Source organism: Pecten maximus, chromosome 12, assembly GCF_902652985.1.
Source record: "Pecten maximus chromosome 12, xPecMax1.1, whole genome shotgun sequence".
NCBI classification, from domain to species: Eukaryota; Metazoa; Mollusca; class Bivalvia; order Pectinida; family Pectinidae; genus Pecten; species Pecten maximus.
This window is the reverse complement of record NC_047026.1, coordinates 29018849-29036216: the sequence shown is the minus strand read 5'-3', so window position 1 is coordinate 29036216 and position 17368 is coordinate 29018849. Positions and strand designations below refer to the sequence as shown.

At 34.3% G+C, this 17368-nt stretch overlaps 1 protein-coding gene across 2 annotated transcripts; it reads right to left on the bottom strand.

Annotated features, from left to right (window-relative positions):
- Nucleotides 1-1233: 1233 nt before the first annotated feature.
- On the bottom strand, nucleotides 1234-16983 carry LOC117339714 (stress-70 protein, mitochondrial-like). Of its 2 annotated transcripts, XR_004535293.1 has the most exons (18): nucleotides 16818-16983; nucleotides 14799-14860; nucleotides 13574-13843; nucleotides 13219-13343; nucleotides 12836-12909; nucleotides 12444-12550; nucleotides 10123-10285; nucleotides 9526-9618; nucleotides 9200-9409; nucleotides 7904-7993; nucleotides 7383-7520; nucleotides 6193-6297; nucleotides 5503-5620; nucleotides 4980-5074; nucleotides 4671-4763; nucleotides 3754-3894; nucleotides 2828-3288; nucleotides 1234-2775 (listed from the first exon to the last, which is right to left on the bottom strand). XR_004535293.1 is itself a non-coding variant. In XM_033901431.1 (17 exons), exons 1-17 carry the CDS (start codon nucleotides 16905-16907, stop codon nucleotides 3187-3189), a joined length of 2076 nt encoding a protein of 691 aa, XP_033757322.1. In that variant the 5' UTR covers nucleotides 16908-16983; the 3' UTR covers nucleotides 1234-3186. The 2 variants fall into 2 exon arrangements, 1 of the variants encoding a protein (XP_033757322.1); XM_033901431.1 differs by having other exon boundaries at nucleotides 1234-3288.
- Nucleotides 16984-17368: the final 385 nt, after the last annotated feature.

The window sequence follows — 17368 nt, the reverse complement described above, 5'->3', positions numbered from 1 at the left end:
ATTAGTGCATTTGTACTGAGCATGGTAATAAAACTTGCTATCAAAAATTTTGTGAACATATTTTGTTGATGATTTGTTTTAGAAAAATAATCAAATGAGGTACATATTTTGTCTGAAATTGGCATCAGTATGTACCAGGTAATAAACAATGTATATACAGTAGCTCACCTTTAGGGCAATTGAGCATCTGCCATGGTGAGATTTAGCTGTGATAATGTAGCTCTGGATGATAGATGGTTATTCAATGTAAGAGCAGTGGTCATCTGACTAGTGGCAACATTATTTTTTCTTCTGATAAACACATGTAATCAGGGTCAAGATATTTGGCTGGTGGCATACTGGGAGAAATAACCTTGACTCTTTTTCAAGGTCACATATGGCAAATGGGTAGAAGTCTTTTAAGTAGCTGACCTTGGTAACCTGCCCCGACACATGGTCATATTTGACCTGTTGTATAAGCTGGGGCTTAGATGGAGGGATGTCGAGTTTGCCCAAATGAAAGTAACCGACTTCAATGGGATCCCAGATTACATGGATTTCAGATTTGGACGAGTACATGCAGGTATTACGGTTTATTCAGATGCATGTCTGAAAAACCTTAATGATGTTATTCTGATGATTCGTCTTTAAAAAAGCAACATTTTTCTTGATGATAAATTGGTAGTGTGAAGGCATTGTTTCATGTGTTCATCCACAACCTCTACTTGACCTTGACTTGACCAAGTGATCTGGATTCTTCCCACTTACCATACTCCAGGGAAATATTTATCCTAAACCTGTCTCATCAGTTGTTTGAAGTACTGATGTTCATTTCGTTCTTTTGCCTCTGAAAGGACTTTGTTAGGTAGGTATTTTTATTAACTCACTTGTAACCAAATATGGTTGATATAAAAGATTTCTGAGAACTAGCTATCAAAAAATTACTTTTTCATTCAATCCCTTGGATCCTCATTTAGTTCAATTTTACAACTTCACCACTTCATCTGCAGTTGTGTTTTTCTGGCAAAATTGGTTTTACATTCCTTTGTTTTCACAAAAGTTATAAATTTGAAGAAACTGTGTGTACTTGAAAAAAGTATGCTACTGACCCAATATCGTAATCCTGGTCCTCTTGGTTATTGATCAGAAGTCGAAAATGTAAACTGTTTACAGATGGAACAACGTACGATGACGGACGAAAGACAATTTCAATAAGTCATTTGATATTGCCTAATAAGTTGACAACAAATCAAAATGTTTACACAAAAGATTTACTTCATATTTTACGGATTGCTTGAACATGCAGTCTGAATAGTACATCTTACATTTGCCATCATAAAATTATTGATAGCACATCAAGAACTGGTCCAAATTAAGACATAACTCTGTACAATGTGAACATTTGGTAGCCAGTTTAAGTTAATGAAAAATATCTACATTAAATGATGCTGGTGAAAAAAGTTAAGAGACCAGTTTACTTGGGTAATGGTTTTATCATGGTAAAACTTGTCAGATGCAAGATAAATTAAATATGATATCACCAAAGTTGAACTTGTTTAATACCAAAATTGTTCATTGCTTATCTATCCTAATACATATATATACTCATATCTAACAAACAAAATATTTCTATACACTCATTTGGATATCTGTAACATGTGATTCATCGTAGAATTTACTACATTTCCCACACCATCCATCTAAAATTTGAAATAAGCTAGCTTGCTGTGATGAACTTTTAAATCAGAAATTTGTTTCAATTGACAAAATGTAATATAATAAACCAAAACACTGCAATGGTTTCATCAAAAACATTTCCTTAAATTATAATTTTGATCAATTAAACCATACAAGTGTTTACATGATATGGCAGTATGATAATTACTGTACAAACTTATGTACAATATTCTACATATTCAAAATTAAATACGATTAATCTATGGTTCAAAAACAATGCCGATTGGTAAGTATAAGCCCAAATCATTGTACTAGTTTTATCAAATGGACATGCTCTATATTTCCCCACAGTTCATACAACATTAACCAGATGCAAACTGTTTTTATTCAGAGTAAAATACAACATTCTCGCCATCTGTAACAGTGATCTACAACAACCAAACTCGGACCTATTGCAATCTGGTGTTGGTCATACCCCAGACCTACAAAGGGCCCATCATATACAGGACTCAAAACTTTGACCAACTGACACGTTATTCAATTCGCTAAACCCCAGAACGATTTATAAACTGCCTCTAGAACAATAGTATAAGAGATTTTTCTGTATCCGATTCAGACCAATACACAACAAAAGAGCCACAAAGGCCTGGAATATCGCCAACTCCATGTTGATTATGTAAGTACACTGACTGAACAGATTTAAAGAGGTTTGTACAGACCTCAACATAATTGTCCATGTATTACTGTATATGACAACACACATTGTGAGGCTGAACTTTTGATACACTGCTGTTGATGAGACACAAGTTGAAATAGGGTTTGGTTTGTTTTTGTTGAACGTCCTATTAACAGCCAGGGTCATTTAAGGACGTGCCAGGTTTTAAAGGTGGAGGAAAGCTGGAGTACCCAGAGAAAAACCACCGGCCTATGGTCAGTACCTGGCAACTGCCCCACGTAGGTTTCGAACTCACAACCCAGAGGTGGAGGGCTAGAGTTGAAGTGTCGGGACACCTTAACCACTCAGCTACCGCGGCCCCGAAATAGGGAACTGTTATATAGTGCAATCACTCACTTGATGAATATGATGAACATGATCAGATTCTTCAGCTCTACCAGGGCCTAGTGATTCAATTTTTAGTCATTGATTTGAATACTTGGAATGAATTTTCACACAATATGAAAACGAGTCGATGATTCAATATCTTTCACACATTCCATCCATCACAAAAAGAATTTTGATACAAATTTCAAAATATACCCTGGGAGCAAAATCTAGTCCTTTCCAGTAAACTATTATATGAACAACTCAAACCAGTTGGCACTGCTAAATCTCACACACCCACACACACACAATTCTCCAAGATATCTACACAATAGTACCAATCTCGGATATCACATGGTCAAATTGACTTCCTCCTAGAAATATTAGGTGAATATTCCTCTTGTATTATATGGTACCACTGCCGACGGTCGACATGACTAAATGTACATATATAGTCTTTGTTACAACAGTTATCACACAAATCATCATCAATTCTTTTCTTCCTTCTTCTCTTCTCCCTCCCCTTCATGTGATGTTGAGTCGGATGAAGATGAGGATGAACTTGCTTCACTGGCACGGTCGGATTCCATCTGTCAAAAAAGACAATAAGTATTGTTGATAGGAAAAGTTAAACAATACATCAAGGGAGATTACTCTCTTCTAAGTGTCATCGCAGAATGATAACATTTGCCAGACTGATGAATCTAAAATTATTTACATTTATTACAGGTGCATTTCTCCTCTGGAGTTTATCTAATAGTCCTATTTTATGTAAAATTATAAAAAAAATAATTAGTATACATAAATTAAGACTTAAAATTTGACACATCCAATGTTTATGATGCTTATAATATTGACTTGAATGTACTTTGGAGGAAAATTTCATACTTTAATTTTTTCACTAATTTTATCTTAATTTTTTCACTAATTTTATCATTATTATAGACAAAGTGGGTTTGAACAAAAAAATCTAAGTATTGATTAACGTTTCTGAAACTTCATAGTATAAGTTTATACAATTGTTTCTGAATATATATGTTTTTTTCTGTTTTTACCTTTTTGTATGCCATTTCGAATAATTTTAATGAAGACTGCTGCAATTCATTGGTAGCTGACACAATATTTTCTGGTGACTCATTATCTTTATTGGCTAAAATATCCCTTGTCTTGGTAATCTGTTCCCTCAATTTCTGGCTCTGAAATACGAACAAATATAAACTTGTAAAGCATGTTTAGGGAAAACATCTAGAAATCACCTATTAAGTGAAAGCTGCATATTATGCAAATGGCCAAACACCAAACTAGAAATCAAACTTTCCTACAAGCCTTTAATGAAAGATTCTATATTCTAATAATGGGTTTCTTAGGTAGCAATATAATATTAAATCTATATCTTTGAATCCAATATTGAAATCAATTACCCAGGTATTGAGAAGGAGTATAACTCTTGCAAAGACGTTTGAACTTGAGACAAAGTTAATGTACACAACCTCATCTTGTAATGATCAGGTTGTGATGTAGAACAAATGCTACGGACGAAATTATAATAAAAATTGTCGCCCAAAGCGAGGTGGATTATAGCCAGACTTAAACATATTTAATTCTCCTTATCCTACACAAACTATGCTACAGGAGGCATCACATTAAATCTTTCTAATTAGGACAGATTTTACTCCATCATCTATGGATAAAATAATCCTTTTCATTAAATTTGGGATTGACTTCTTGAGGTCATGGTATAGGTAAAATGAATAGGAACCTACATATAAGATAGCTATTTTCAAGTGGTGTCAGGATTTGCAAGATACTTGGATTATATATCAACTTTACATAGTAACCTATTCTTCATCTAATCAAATATCTAAGAAATATGAATTTCCTACGATTTAATGGTTTAATACACTATTCAGTCTTTTTCTTTGCCAAATTATTGGTAAATATTTAAAACCATTATATTTTTTAAATGTGTTACCTCCTCCTCTGGTAATTGGGCTTTGAATTCCTCCATCTTGGTCTCTGTGTCGTGAATAATGCTTTCTGCCTTGTTGATGGCCTCAACAGATTCCTGAAATCATATAGACGTCTTAAAATGTTTTTCTTTTCAGCCAATAAAAATGTTTCCAAGAGTTTTTCAAATAAACCAAAGGACTTCTATTAAGATTTGATTATAGGCACAAAGGGCTTTTGTAATAAGCAAGAACAATGTGTTCTAGTTCCTAATGAAATATACCTAGGAACAGTGCATTATTAAGTTTTACTGTATAAAACTGAATCATCTTACCTTTCGTTTGATGTCCTCAGCTGCATATTTCTCTGCATTCTTAATCATGTTTTCTATATCATCTTTGCTAAGTCCACCAGAAGACTGAATTACAACTGAAACAAATAAAAATTTGATTTATTATAAATATTTTTTATTAGCTACTACTATTAACATTTCACATAATTTATCTCAAAAAGAATTTTGAAACAATATTCAAAATCCAAAAAGTACACAACGAACAGATGCAAGATACACCTGTCTGATAATTAGCCCTAGTTCTAACAGACCCTTTCCCAATGCCTACTTAAGTATACCATCGATGATATAATATTAAGTTGTATCAGAATGGTTCTGACAATCATACATAGCAATAAAGTTCTGGCATAACTTTAACCAATTGTTGATGGACAAATCGACAGTATTCCATGATGTGCTCAACATAATTCGACGGGCACAAAAAGAACAAGTTAAGAAAAGTCACATATTTTTATGTACTGGTAAAGCAGTCACAGAATACACATTTAAGTATAGAACTACATACTCTGTTGTTCTTTTCCTGTGCCCTTGTCTCTGGCCGACACATTCACAATACCGTTAGCATCAATGTCAAAGGTCACCTCAATCTGGGGGATTCCCCTTGGAGCCGGGGGAATTCCAACCTGAAATTAATCATTCTTCTTTTATAAACTGCACTATGATTTCAGATTTATTTTTTTTGGATTGAGTGTCAATGTTATTAGAATTGTTTTTTTGTCTTCACAATGATCTGGAAATAGTCAAGTAGTCATGAAAAGTTAACTTAATTAAAGATGAATTTGAAATTCTAATTTAAATGTATAATCAGAAGTGTCAGCTTCATTAACCATGGCCAGTAGGCTACATCTGTTTGACCAGTTCTCTAAAGCTCTTTATCTCCCAGTCTTAATATGACCCAAACTACAGACAAGATATGGCTCATACGATAAACTGGTTATGTTTTATCAAAACATGCAAGAATTTCCATATTAATTTCGGCTGTTAGCTGTCTTATGTACATAATGCCAGAATTTTGTCTCCTTGTTAAGAATACAAACCATAATTCAATAGAAAGCCGTTTCTAATTTATAAGACTATACAGTATTAGGTTATAAAAATTTCCTTCAATTCATTAAACTATTTGATAATCTGACACTATATAAACTAAAGTGCTATTGATCAGTTTTGTGAAAGGGCATGCCTCAAGTGAACTTACCAGTTGAAACTGTCCCAGGAGTTTGTTATCGCCTGCCATTTCTCTCTCGCCCTGGTGAACCTTGATCTCTACCTGGGTCTGCCCATCAGCTGCTGTTGAAAATACCTGAAGTACAGAATTATATACAATGTAATCATAATGAAAATGAACTGTATGTCTTTTTGATTAGGTAGAGATAACATTAACACTTTTTTTCTCCCATACTTCACAGGGTTATCCAGCGGTTGCTAGGGAAAAGATAAAATCGATCTTACACAGGGTGGGTAAAAGACAGCCGGCATGCGCTATATGACGCTGCTCACAATAACGTAACATCAACATTTTACGTTGAGTAACCAAGTCGTAAATGATGACATGATCAATTTTGACGCACATTCCAAGGAGCATTGAAGACGGCGCGATAACAAACTTTCATAAAAACTTACATTTGGTTGTAAGTATGTGAGAAGAATAATCAATCATGGGTCTGTTCCGCGAACAAGGATATATCAACCCTCTTACACTCGGGTTGAGATATCCCTGTCCACAAAACAGACTCATGATAGATTCTATTAATCATACATTCTCATTTGTTTAGCTGTTGATATACTTCCTCTAAAATAGATTTAATTAAAACATGATCTTACTTCTATTACATGAATGAAATAGTTAATGAGGGGCAAGTTACATCCATGTAGCATCCTAGTTGATTAATGGCATTACTACACTTTGGCATGTCATCAAATACCACAAAAACAAGGAAAAACAGGCTTAGAGAGAATACGGACTTGCACAAAAAAAAAACATAATTCTATCTTAAAATTGATATGGGCTATTCAAGAAGTATCTGTGCGGGAGGCTTTATGATAAATGTGTTACAAAAAAAGGGGGGGGGGGGGCTCCAACACAGATAATTTACGAACGGTCCTAATAGGAACGGTGAATTAATTTATACAAACAAGATAAAGATTTGGATGGAGACCCTTGGAAAAAGTACAAGGAGAATAAGACCACATATATGCTTTACGTGACTTTCAATTCGAATGTATCAAACTTAAAATGGGTCATCAGTCAAAATCAAAAGGTACATATATATGTTGATGCTTTTTGTGGGAAGTATAGTTCACTTATAAGTTGAATTACTGACAGTTTTTCTTTAAACAAGAGAATTGGAATCATATAAGATGTTGATGTAAGTTGCCTAGTCCTACCTGTGATTTCTTGGTAGGAATTGTGGTGTTTCTGTTGATCAGCTTGGTGAAGACTCCTCCAAGTGTTTCGATACCCAAAGACAGCGGAGTTACATCTAATAACAAAACATCTGTCACGTCTCCTGCTAACACTCCTCCCTATAAAAATATTCTACATCTGTATTCATGCTTAAATCAACAAGTTTATTCCACTTTATTCTGCAGATTGAAACATAATTTTATTATAAAACTGCAGATTAAAACATTACAAACTACAGATTAAAACATAACAAATTTTATTACAAACTGCAGATTAAAACATCACAAACAAAATGAATTTACAGTTAAAGATGATTTGATAGAATTTAAACAACAGCTTAACATACACAAATTACTTATAACTTAAAAGTAAGTTGGAAACATTGACCATCTTCAGCAATTAGCCTGTGATTTGATAATGGAAAAAATAAGCTTCAGAGATGTATGAAGAGTTTTGCTCTAAAAGAATTGAAAATGACAATGTAAGTAAATATTTGACAAACCTGAATGGCAGCACCTATTGCCACAGCCTCGTCTGGGTTCACGGACTTACTCGGCTGTCGGCCAAACAGTTCCTGAACTGTAGACTGAACCTGAAAGCAAATTCAACCATAAAAAGGGGCACTTAGCATAAACATACAACTGTAATATAGAGCATTTAGCATATATACAACCATAAAATAGGGCACTAAGACTAAACAGCAAAACTTACAAAATGATAGAAAAGTTCACATATTCCCACAAATGAATTAAAAAAGAAATTTTAATGTATTGTTCTATTGATGTTGTATGCTATAGAAGATAAGGCCAAACAAAATTAAGGTCTTGTTTCTCAGGCACATTTTTCCAAAAAAGGATGAGGGAGGGAGGTTTTTTTTTTTTCTTTTTTTTACTACCTAAAAATGTGATGAGGGAGGGACTTTTTTATTTTTTTCTCTCAGTCACATAATGATACATATACATGAATCATGTGATTTGAAATTGTGTCATTTGTTAAATGCATAAAATGAAAAACATCAGCTTTCCGTTTGCCGATCGCGGCCGACATATGATCCGTGAATTTTGGCGGAAACGACAAGTCGTCGGGACCAAGCGATCCATCGTGCAGACCCTTGTAAAGTTCGCCAAACGAACAAGTGTCGCTATAATTTGATATGATTGTCCAGGGTAAAATAACACTCCCAGAAAAAGAAATTGAATGGAAATCATTTCTACCATGAGCAATAGAAAAATCAAGCTTCTAAAAGATAAACAAATGTTTCAATGATCTGATTTGGGAGATTCTAAAACACGGATCGGGCAAGTTCCGGATAATGCGGGAACCAATGTCGGAATTTTTTCCGGAATTCATTTTTCGGCGCGGACGTTTTTATTATTTTGATTTCAATAAAAAGTGACTGGTGCGGGGGGTTCATATTGGATGCGGGCGGGCCTGAGAAACAAGAAATTAATTTCATTTGGCCTAATGCATGATTTCTAAAGATTTTCCTTCTGGAGTGAAGTTATCTTCCGCTACTATTTGTCCAACTTCTATTTTTCCAACTTTAGCAACCCCATACAATGTCAGCTTCATTAACCATGGCCAGCAGGCTACATCTGTTTGACCAGTTCTCTAAAGCTCTTCATCTCTCAGTGTTAACATGTACATGACCCAAGTCATAGGAGACAAGACTCATGCGATATACTGAGTCACATCATTTTCACCTTGAAAACTTTGGATAAGCAACTTACTAAGCATTTGTATATAAATCCATCTTAATCCACAAAATACTATTTATATATTTAATTGTTCTACAAACCTTTGGCATTCGGGACATTCCACCAACCAGAATGACTTCTCCAATATCAGATTTCTTTACGTCAGCATCCTGCATGGCCTTCTGACAGGGTCCAACTGTACGTTTAATAAGACTTTCGACAATGGACTCGAACTTTGAACGGGAAAGTTTCAGGTTCATGTGTTTTGGTCCAGAGGCATCCATTGTTAAATAAGGCAAGTTTATTTCTGTCTGCAAATACAAACAAATTTGTCCTGTAAATTTTTCACTTCCTTCTCTTTAATTAAGAAATATTACAATGTGTATTGTCTATGGAGAAAGAAACACAGCTAAGGTGGCCACTTTACCTGCAGTGATGAGGATAATTCAATCTTGGCCTTCTCCGCAGCCTCCCTCAGTCGCTGCATCGCCATATTGTCTTTTGTTATGTCAAGTCCTTGCTGGAAAGTCAATAATCACATAAAATGCAATTGATACAGAAATCACATGAGTGCCAAGATTTGCCAAATCTAGGTCTTGTTCAGATTCAAATTCAGTCTTCTTGTATGGAAAATAAAAATCCTTACAAAAGTGGTGTTGTTATTAATAGTTTAGCTTCAAAAAGCCATACAGACCCCTTAAATGCAAATTCTAAACTGTCTTCTCCATTTTCCCACTACTGAGTTACCCTGTACTACCAAGGTGACAAACAACTAAAGGTTTTATTCCAGGTAAGGAATTGACCTATTGCAAGTTTTAACTAAATTTCAATACAAGTTTATTGTTAGGTTAATATGGTATTTAATTCATCTTGATGATGAAAATTTTAGACTATTTTTCAGACTTCTACCATTGATACATCATTCTCTGGTGATAAGTCACCAGACATATTTTTCAGACTTCTAACATTAATACATCATTCTTTCATACTCCCTGAATTTGATCACAATTTAAAATCTACTTACATCTCGTTTGAATTCTGCAGCCAAGAAGTTGACAAGGTGATTGTCAAAATCTTCCCCACCAAGGAATGTGTCTCCATTAGTGGACTTCACTTCAAACACACCTTTTTGGATCTCAAGTACGGAGATATCAAAGGTACCACCTCCTAAATCATACACTGCAATTCTGTAATATTGTAGAAAAAAATATTAATAAAAGCATTTAAGTTGCTATAAAATTTCTGACTAAATAATGATTATAGTGAAGTAAACATAAATTCAGATTCAAAGATAATTTATTAAAGCGGTCAGCTGAAGTTTCAACCACAATTATAAGCTACATTTTTTTCAGTATTAAGTGTAGTAGGTAATATTTTTGATCTTATTCAAGTATTCCAGTCTTTGTCAGCTTCATTAACCATGGCCAGCAGGCTACATCTGTTTGACCAGTTCTCTAAAGCTCTTTATCTCCCAGTCTTAACATGACCCAAACTAGACAAGATATGGCTCATACGATACACTGGTTAAAAACTTTTTCATATGTGTGTTTGTTTCCATATTTCTCCTGTAGCCCATGCCTGGTAATAACCCCAACCTTATCTACTGCAGTTTAGTAAAAATCCTGTACATTCTGCAATTAACTGAATTTAGTCAATAAGTTGCCCACTGGGCTTATAATAGGATAACTACAGAAATTATTCAATTAGTTGTTTTTATAAAATTGTAAAAAAATAAAAAAAAATAAAATAAAAGCAAAAAGGGAAGATAAATACTATACTACAAAAATTTCATTTAAGTTGCTATAAAATTTCTGACTAAATAATGATTATATTGAAGAAAGCATAAATTCAGATTCAAAGATAATTTATTAAAGCGGTCAGCTGAAGTTTCAACCACAATTATAAGCTACATTTTTTTCAGTATTAAGTGTAGTAGGTAATATTTTTGATCTTATTCAAGTATTCCAGTCTTTGTCAGCTTCATTAACCATGGCCAGCAGGCTACATCTGTTTGACCATGCAATTAACTGAATTGAGTCAATAAGTTGCCCACTGGGCTTTTATTAGGATAACCACAGTTCTTATTCAATTAGTTATATACAGTGGAACTTCGTTAACTCGAAGTCGATGGGACCACGAAAAAACTTCGAGTTATCCGAGTGTTCGAATTAAGCGAGTTATCGTTTTTGGTGAAAAGTTTGGTCAATATTTGTCAACTTATATAATCATTATAAACTTCGCTCTGTCCGCTCATCAGTTTAGTGTGAAGACTGGTCATACATGTAAATATATATGTAATGTTCGTTATGTCACTTGTAATTTGGTGTAGTTTTGCCGATATACAGTCACGATAAAGTTTCTTTCACTTAGTCACTTCAATAACGATCTGATGTGCAAGTCATGTTTGCAAAAGGTAAACGATAAAATGGAATTCGACAAAATAACAAGTTATTAATGCCAAAACAAATAACCGTTTAAGCTTAACACAGATTGCATACAAAACGTAACAGAACCATTACCTTTTATTGGACATATATAAAAATACTGTTTGATCGATCGGCCTACTTACTTTTTATTGATAACCACGCCATTTCCATGTGTATTAGCACCTGAAGTTGGGCTGCGCATGTGCGTATAAAATGTTACTGTAACTGAGTTGGTGTTTTATCCGATTTAATAGACAGCACTGACCGTTACAGTTGTACTCTAACACCTCGGCAGTAATTACGCTATTGTTTCAGCAGTTTAAAGATTTAATAGGCGCCGGTGACTGTGTCATTTCTACACCTGTAAAAACATCAGCCGGGTAGATCTACCGGTGTGTCAGAGATTAGAATATCTAGTTCCGCTTGAGCGAACGGGTAGATGAGTTGTTGACTATCGTGTGTACTGATATCGGCGACCGCCTTGGGAAATTACCTGATGTAAGTAAAGCAGTACTTTTTATCACCAAGTCTTGTTGTTATAAGATTCAACCGACAATTTCTTTTATGAATTTATGAAACACTTATAATAGCATGTAGGTTAGTAGTGCCGATATGTTCAGTATTACAAACGGAATTTAGCTCTAAAAAATGTCGGCGTTTGCCACCGATCGACGAAAATTATACTTCAAGTTATTCGAACATTTCAAGTAGGATTTTTATTGTTGGGACCAAATTTTTACTTCGTATTATCCGAGTTTTTCGAGTTATCCGAATTCGAATTTTCCGAGTTTTTTTTACTAAGATAAAGAGAGAATTCGGCCGGGACCGGCGAGGTACTTCGAGTTAAGCGGGGTATTCGAGTTATCCGAGTTCGAGTTAACGAAGTTCCACTGTATATTGAAAGTTGATATTTTCTCACAGTTTATCCTCGGTTTTATCCATTCCATAGGCCAGAGCAGCTGCTGTTGGTTCATTGATGACTCGGAGGCAATTCAGTCCAGAAATCTGACCAGCATCCTTTGTAGCCTGTAAAACAAACAAAAAATAGTCAATACATTTTTATCATACATAATTTGAAAGGATTCCAACAAAGCAATGTTGCTACTAAATTAATGCAGAAGTTCTTTTGCAACTTGAATAATATAGATGATGATCCGATATTTCTGGTCAGATGTCTTTAGTCCTGTGAAGCTTTAAAACAAATCAATAGATTAGAAGCATATTCCAGCAGCATGGCCCTAGTTATGTCTACATTACTTCACACCTTACAGAGTCATTAAGTGGTAGTACACCACTATGATTACTACATACCTGTCTCTGAGAATCATTGAAATAAGCAGGGACTGTGATGACTGCATTCTTCACACTCTGGCCGAGGTAACTCTCTGTGACAAAAATATATATATATTGAAATATCATGAACCTTGTATTGAAATATTGCTGCAGACCGTGAACCTGTATTGATATTGTTGATCACTCAACGTATTAATAGTGTAGATCAAAGTACAGTACTTAGTAAATTAATTACTTGTGAACCATTTGGGGGATATTAACATCACCTAACCTACTATCATATCAAACAGGATGTTGGTCACACACCCATGGCTTTTTCAAAAAAGTTATTTTTTAATTTTGATAAATTTCTGTAATTTTCATAAAATGCTGCAAAATAATCAAACTACATGTTGCCTTACCTGCAGTTTCTTTCATTTTGATGAGAACAAACGCTCCCACTTGACTAGGTGAATAAAGTTTGCCATTTGCTTCAACCCAAGCATCACCATTAGATGCTTTCACAATCTTGTAAGAAACAGTTTTCCTGGAAAAAGACAATGAAGAGTCAAGATCTAGACAACATAGGGATGTGGCAAATTGTTAACATCAACAGAAAGCTTTTCATCAAAACAATGAGAAATGCTGTAACTACTTCATTAAGACATCAATGTTTTGGAAGCATGACTTTACTAGCTCAGTAATACTTATACATCTATAGCTCCATTAAACTTCTTTCTGGTTTGTTTTGTGGAGCAATAACTGTTTGATTCTTACATGTCTTTCTGCACTTCAGCATCTGTGAAACGTCGACCGATTAAACGTTTGGTGGCAGAGAATGTGTTTGAAGCATTGGTCACTGCTTGTCGCTTTGCTGGCATTCCAACTAAACGCTCGCCATCTTTTGAGAATGCTACAACTGAGGGTGTAGTACGCGCTCCTTCCGAGTTCTCCAGGACCTTGGCAGATTTTCCTTCCATAAGGGCAACACAGGAATTTGTTGTGCCAAGATCGATTCCAATGACATGTCCTCGAACTTTTTCAGATCTATTCAAATGAAATTTTTTTAATAGAATAATATATTCAGAAATCAATATAATGTTATATAAAGAATGCTAATAATGTTCAGAAATTTAATAGCAACAGCACAGTGTAGTGACATTTACAATCTACAGCACAGTGTAGTGACATTTACAATCTGATATTTCAAAACTACAAATTTGAGGTATCCAGTAAAAGTCAAATCTGCTCATAAAACCTGTGTAATCGCCAAAAATATTCATTTCTTGCCACTTCTGACAAATCGTTCCTTTGTAGAATAAAATCTATTCATTTCAACAATCTGAATTTAAGGCAGGAATATATTACTTCCATAATGAAATTTATTACTTCTTGAAACTGTTGCATTCACTCCAACATTAAACCCTCAAAAATATTATTTACTACCATTAGGTTGACTAGTTTCCCATAGCCTGATTTGTTCAATTATTATGAGATCTACTGAATCAAGTCTCAAGCAATCTAGATATGCATATAAATTAAATACCTGGGGGTCATCAATGTGTAATTATATAAAAGGAAAAATTGATGCCGACCGGACACCGCACCACAGCACAAGCTCATTTGCCCTTCGGGCTGGTGAGCTAAATCTGAAACTGTGGTGCTGATGGTAACTTTTATTTGTACCTTACCACTACTTCAATAAGCCAGCCAGCTTTGAATTTCCCTTTGGGTGGTTAATTACTAATACAGAGATGGAAGTACATGCCCCCAAATTTTTAATGGTTATTAAGCTTACATCTATAACTACACTTTCTCACAAGAACCCAAAACTACAACATTGTTACATTATCAGATATGGGTAAAACAAAATTTGTTTCATTATATTTATTAAGAAAATGTTGTAATTGATTTAATTGAAAAGTCTTATGCTTGAAAGTGTTATTTTTCATTTGTAATATTAACCATGCCACAAAACCTTCAGATTAATATCTATACTTACGCATGCCTCTTGCTTTGATGCTGAACAGTTTCATTTTTATTATTCACAACAGAAGCTGGAGCCTGCAAGTACACAAACACAAATTCCGGGTTATTCTATGTTTAGGTACATAAACATTTGCATTACCAGCATTGGCGTGTTCACTTTACAAGTCAGTGACTTTCTGTAGAACTAAGTATATCACAGCATTCCACAAAGCACCACGAAACACTTTGATAAAAACAAGCATTCCACAAAGCACCATGAAACACTTTGATAAAAATAACAAACAATTTAGATGTCATCACGCTTTGTCATTGTGACAGTGGTTGGGAAGGACAAGGGGCCATGGGCCAAATACACAAAATCACAATGTCCAGGTCCATAGAAACATCTAGACAAAGAATAATGTCCCAAATATGCTCCATGAAGCTTGTTTGCTACTTAATCTGGTTGAAAAATAAATGGTGCAAATAAAGTTGCTGAAACCTGTAATGTAATTCATTTCAAACTGATGAAAAAAGGCTTAATGCTTTCATGTGAGGAAAAAGAACCAGTCATTTGAGGAATATTTACAAGCCTATAAAGAAATCCTCAAGATATAAAAGAAAAAATATTCTAGTACTCAATTTTACCCATAGGTGGTCAAAAATGGTGCTTGATGGATTATGAACCATCAATGCTAACAATGACCTATACCTAGACTTAGTCCGAAATCAATTATGTAGGTCTACCAAACAATTTGTCAACAAATCCCTTTAAGGCCAGCTTGCAAAATCTATGTCATAATGTATCAAAGTAAATGCAGTATTTCTCATGACTGATCACAGCTTGTTTCCAGTTACTCAGTATGTTGTCAGGCTGGTTTAATTAGTCTACGAAATCCATGGCAAGGTATTAAACTATAATTTAAAGTAACTGCAGAAATGTTTACCATTGCTCAGAACTTACTTTAAATACAGATCAAGTGATTAAGATATATAATGTGATGCTATACATATATATTAGCAGACATTCAACATTTCGATGTTAACAACTACATTTTAAACTAAATTAAACTGCCCGGCATACAATTATATCCATTCTCGAGTCAGTTGATTGTTCCATTCTGTCAAAAATAAAGCTACTACAGAGTTAACTTTGCCGGTTATCTTACTCAAGTTATTTCTTATTTACAACTATATCTACATGACATGGCTAATGAAGGCTATCATATATATGTCGAAGTGAAAATGCTAATGACTTGCCAATTAAGGAGAGGAAATTTATCAGAATCTAGATCAAGTGATAAAATATCCATTTCCTCTCTAATCTGTCCTGATCTATCATTCTTCCACAATTCTGGCCAATTATTTACACTATCAAAAACAATACTGGACTTTTTATATGTATAATGAAACTTAATTAGCAAATACCCAAAACTCATGATCATAGTTCATGCAGTAAAGTGCTCATAAAATTTAGATGGGACACAGAATTTCTGGAAATACTTAAATTTCAACATTGTTGTGTTAATTGTGTTCAACAATAGGCATATAGCTGAAAAGGACCCCTGGAAATAAATTGCAGATTGATCATTGTTTATGAATAGATGCGACAGAATGTTGACGTTCTAACAATAAAGAATAAATAACAAATATCCATATACCCATATATAATTTAAAAACGTCAACTTTACGAGGTATTTTATATAGATGATTATACATTCTTTTTGATAAAACGTCAAACCAGAAACACACTTATATGTTTCTGGTCAAACACCTGTGCTATTGGCTAGATTTATGATTATGAAAGAACAAATTCGCTCTTGCATCAGAAAATAAGACAAATCACTTATACAAGCAAATAAATCAAAATTGTTCACAGAAAAGAAAACAATAACAATTTGATAATCAATGCATTACATACTGCAAACACATTACGTAAAATCACAACTTTTCAGTTATGTAAACGATTTACTCTACTCTTAGGTAGGAAACCACATGGCTAACACGATGATTGACCTTAGCACTTGCTGCAAAAGTTATCGCCAACACGCACCTTTCGTGAAAAACTGGTAAAACTTCTTGAACTGCACAGATCTGTGGCAGTTTTTAAACATTTGTGTGAAAGTCTTGAAGTCGACAGCATCTCGTTATATAAGTGTATCGCTAAAGTCGAAGAATTTCTCCACCGGTGCCCTTGCTTCTCCGCACGTGTGATGTCAGAATAGTCTAGAAATGCGCATGCTCTAACTGGAACTTCCTATTTATTTTTCACCAAAGGTTCTCGCTGCTTGACTCAAATTCAGTTTGCTTATATAACTCGAGTTATCTCCCCTCAGCTGCTCGTCAGCTGAAAGGCCGTAAGGCCGTAATAGCGGACGTAAAACCTATAAATAAATAAATAAATAAATAAACCCTCAGCTATGATACATGACATTATATAGTGTACTGCTCAGAATTATTTTGATATACATTCATATTCGTAAAGAAAGTATTTTGCCTACATTAGCAATATCAATACATGTACAGTGACTCGCAATGGCAGTAATACAAGTGTTTTCAATAATTTACAATGAATTACAAGTTATTACAATAATTTCAATGACA

Excerpts from the sequence above, each read along its gene's own strand:
- LOC117339714 (XM_033901431.1), bottom strand. The coding sequence starts at position 16,907 with ATGCTGTCGACTTCAAGACTTTCACACAAATGTTTAAAAACTGCCACA. Across the intron at positions 14,861-16,817 it reads TTACCAGTTTTTCACGAAAG|GCTCCAGCTTCTGTTGTGAA; the intron begins GTGCGTGTTGGC and ends GTGTACTTGCAG. Across the intron at positions 5,621-6,192 it reads TCCTGGGACAGTTTCAACTG|GTTGGAATTCCCCCGGCTCC; the intron begins GTAAGTTCACTT and ends GATTAATTTCAG.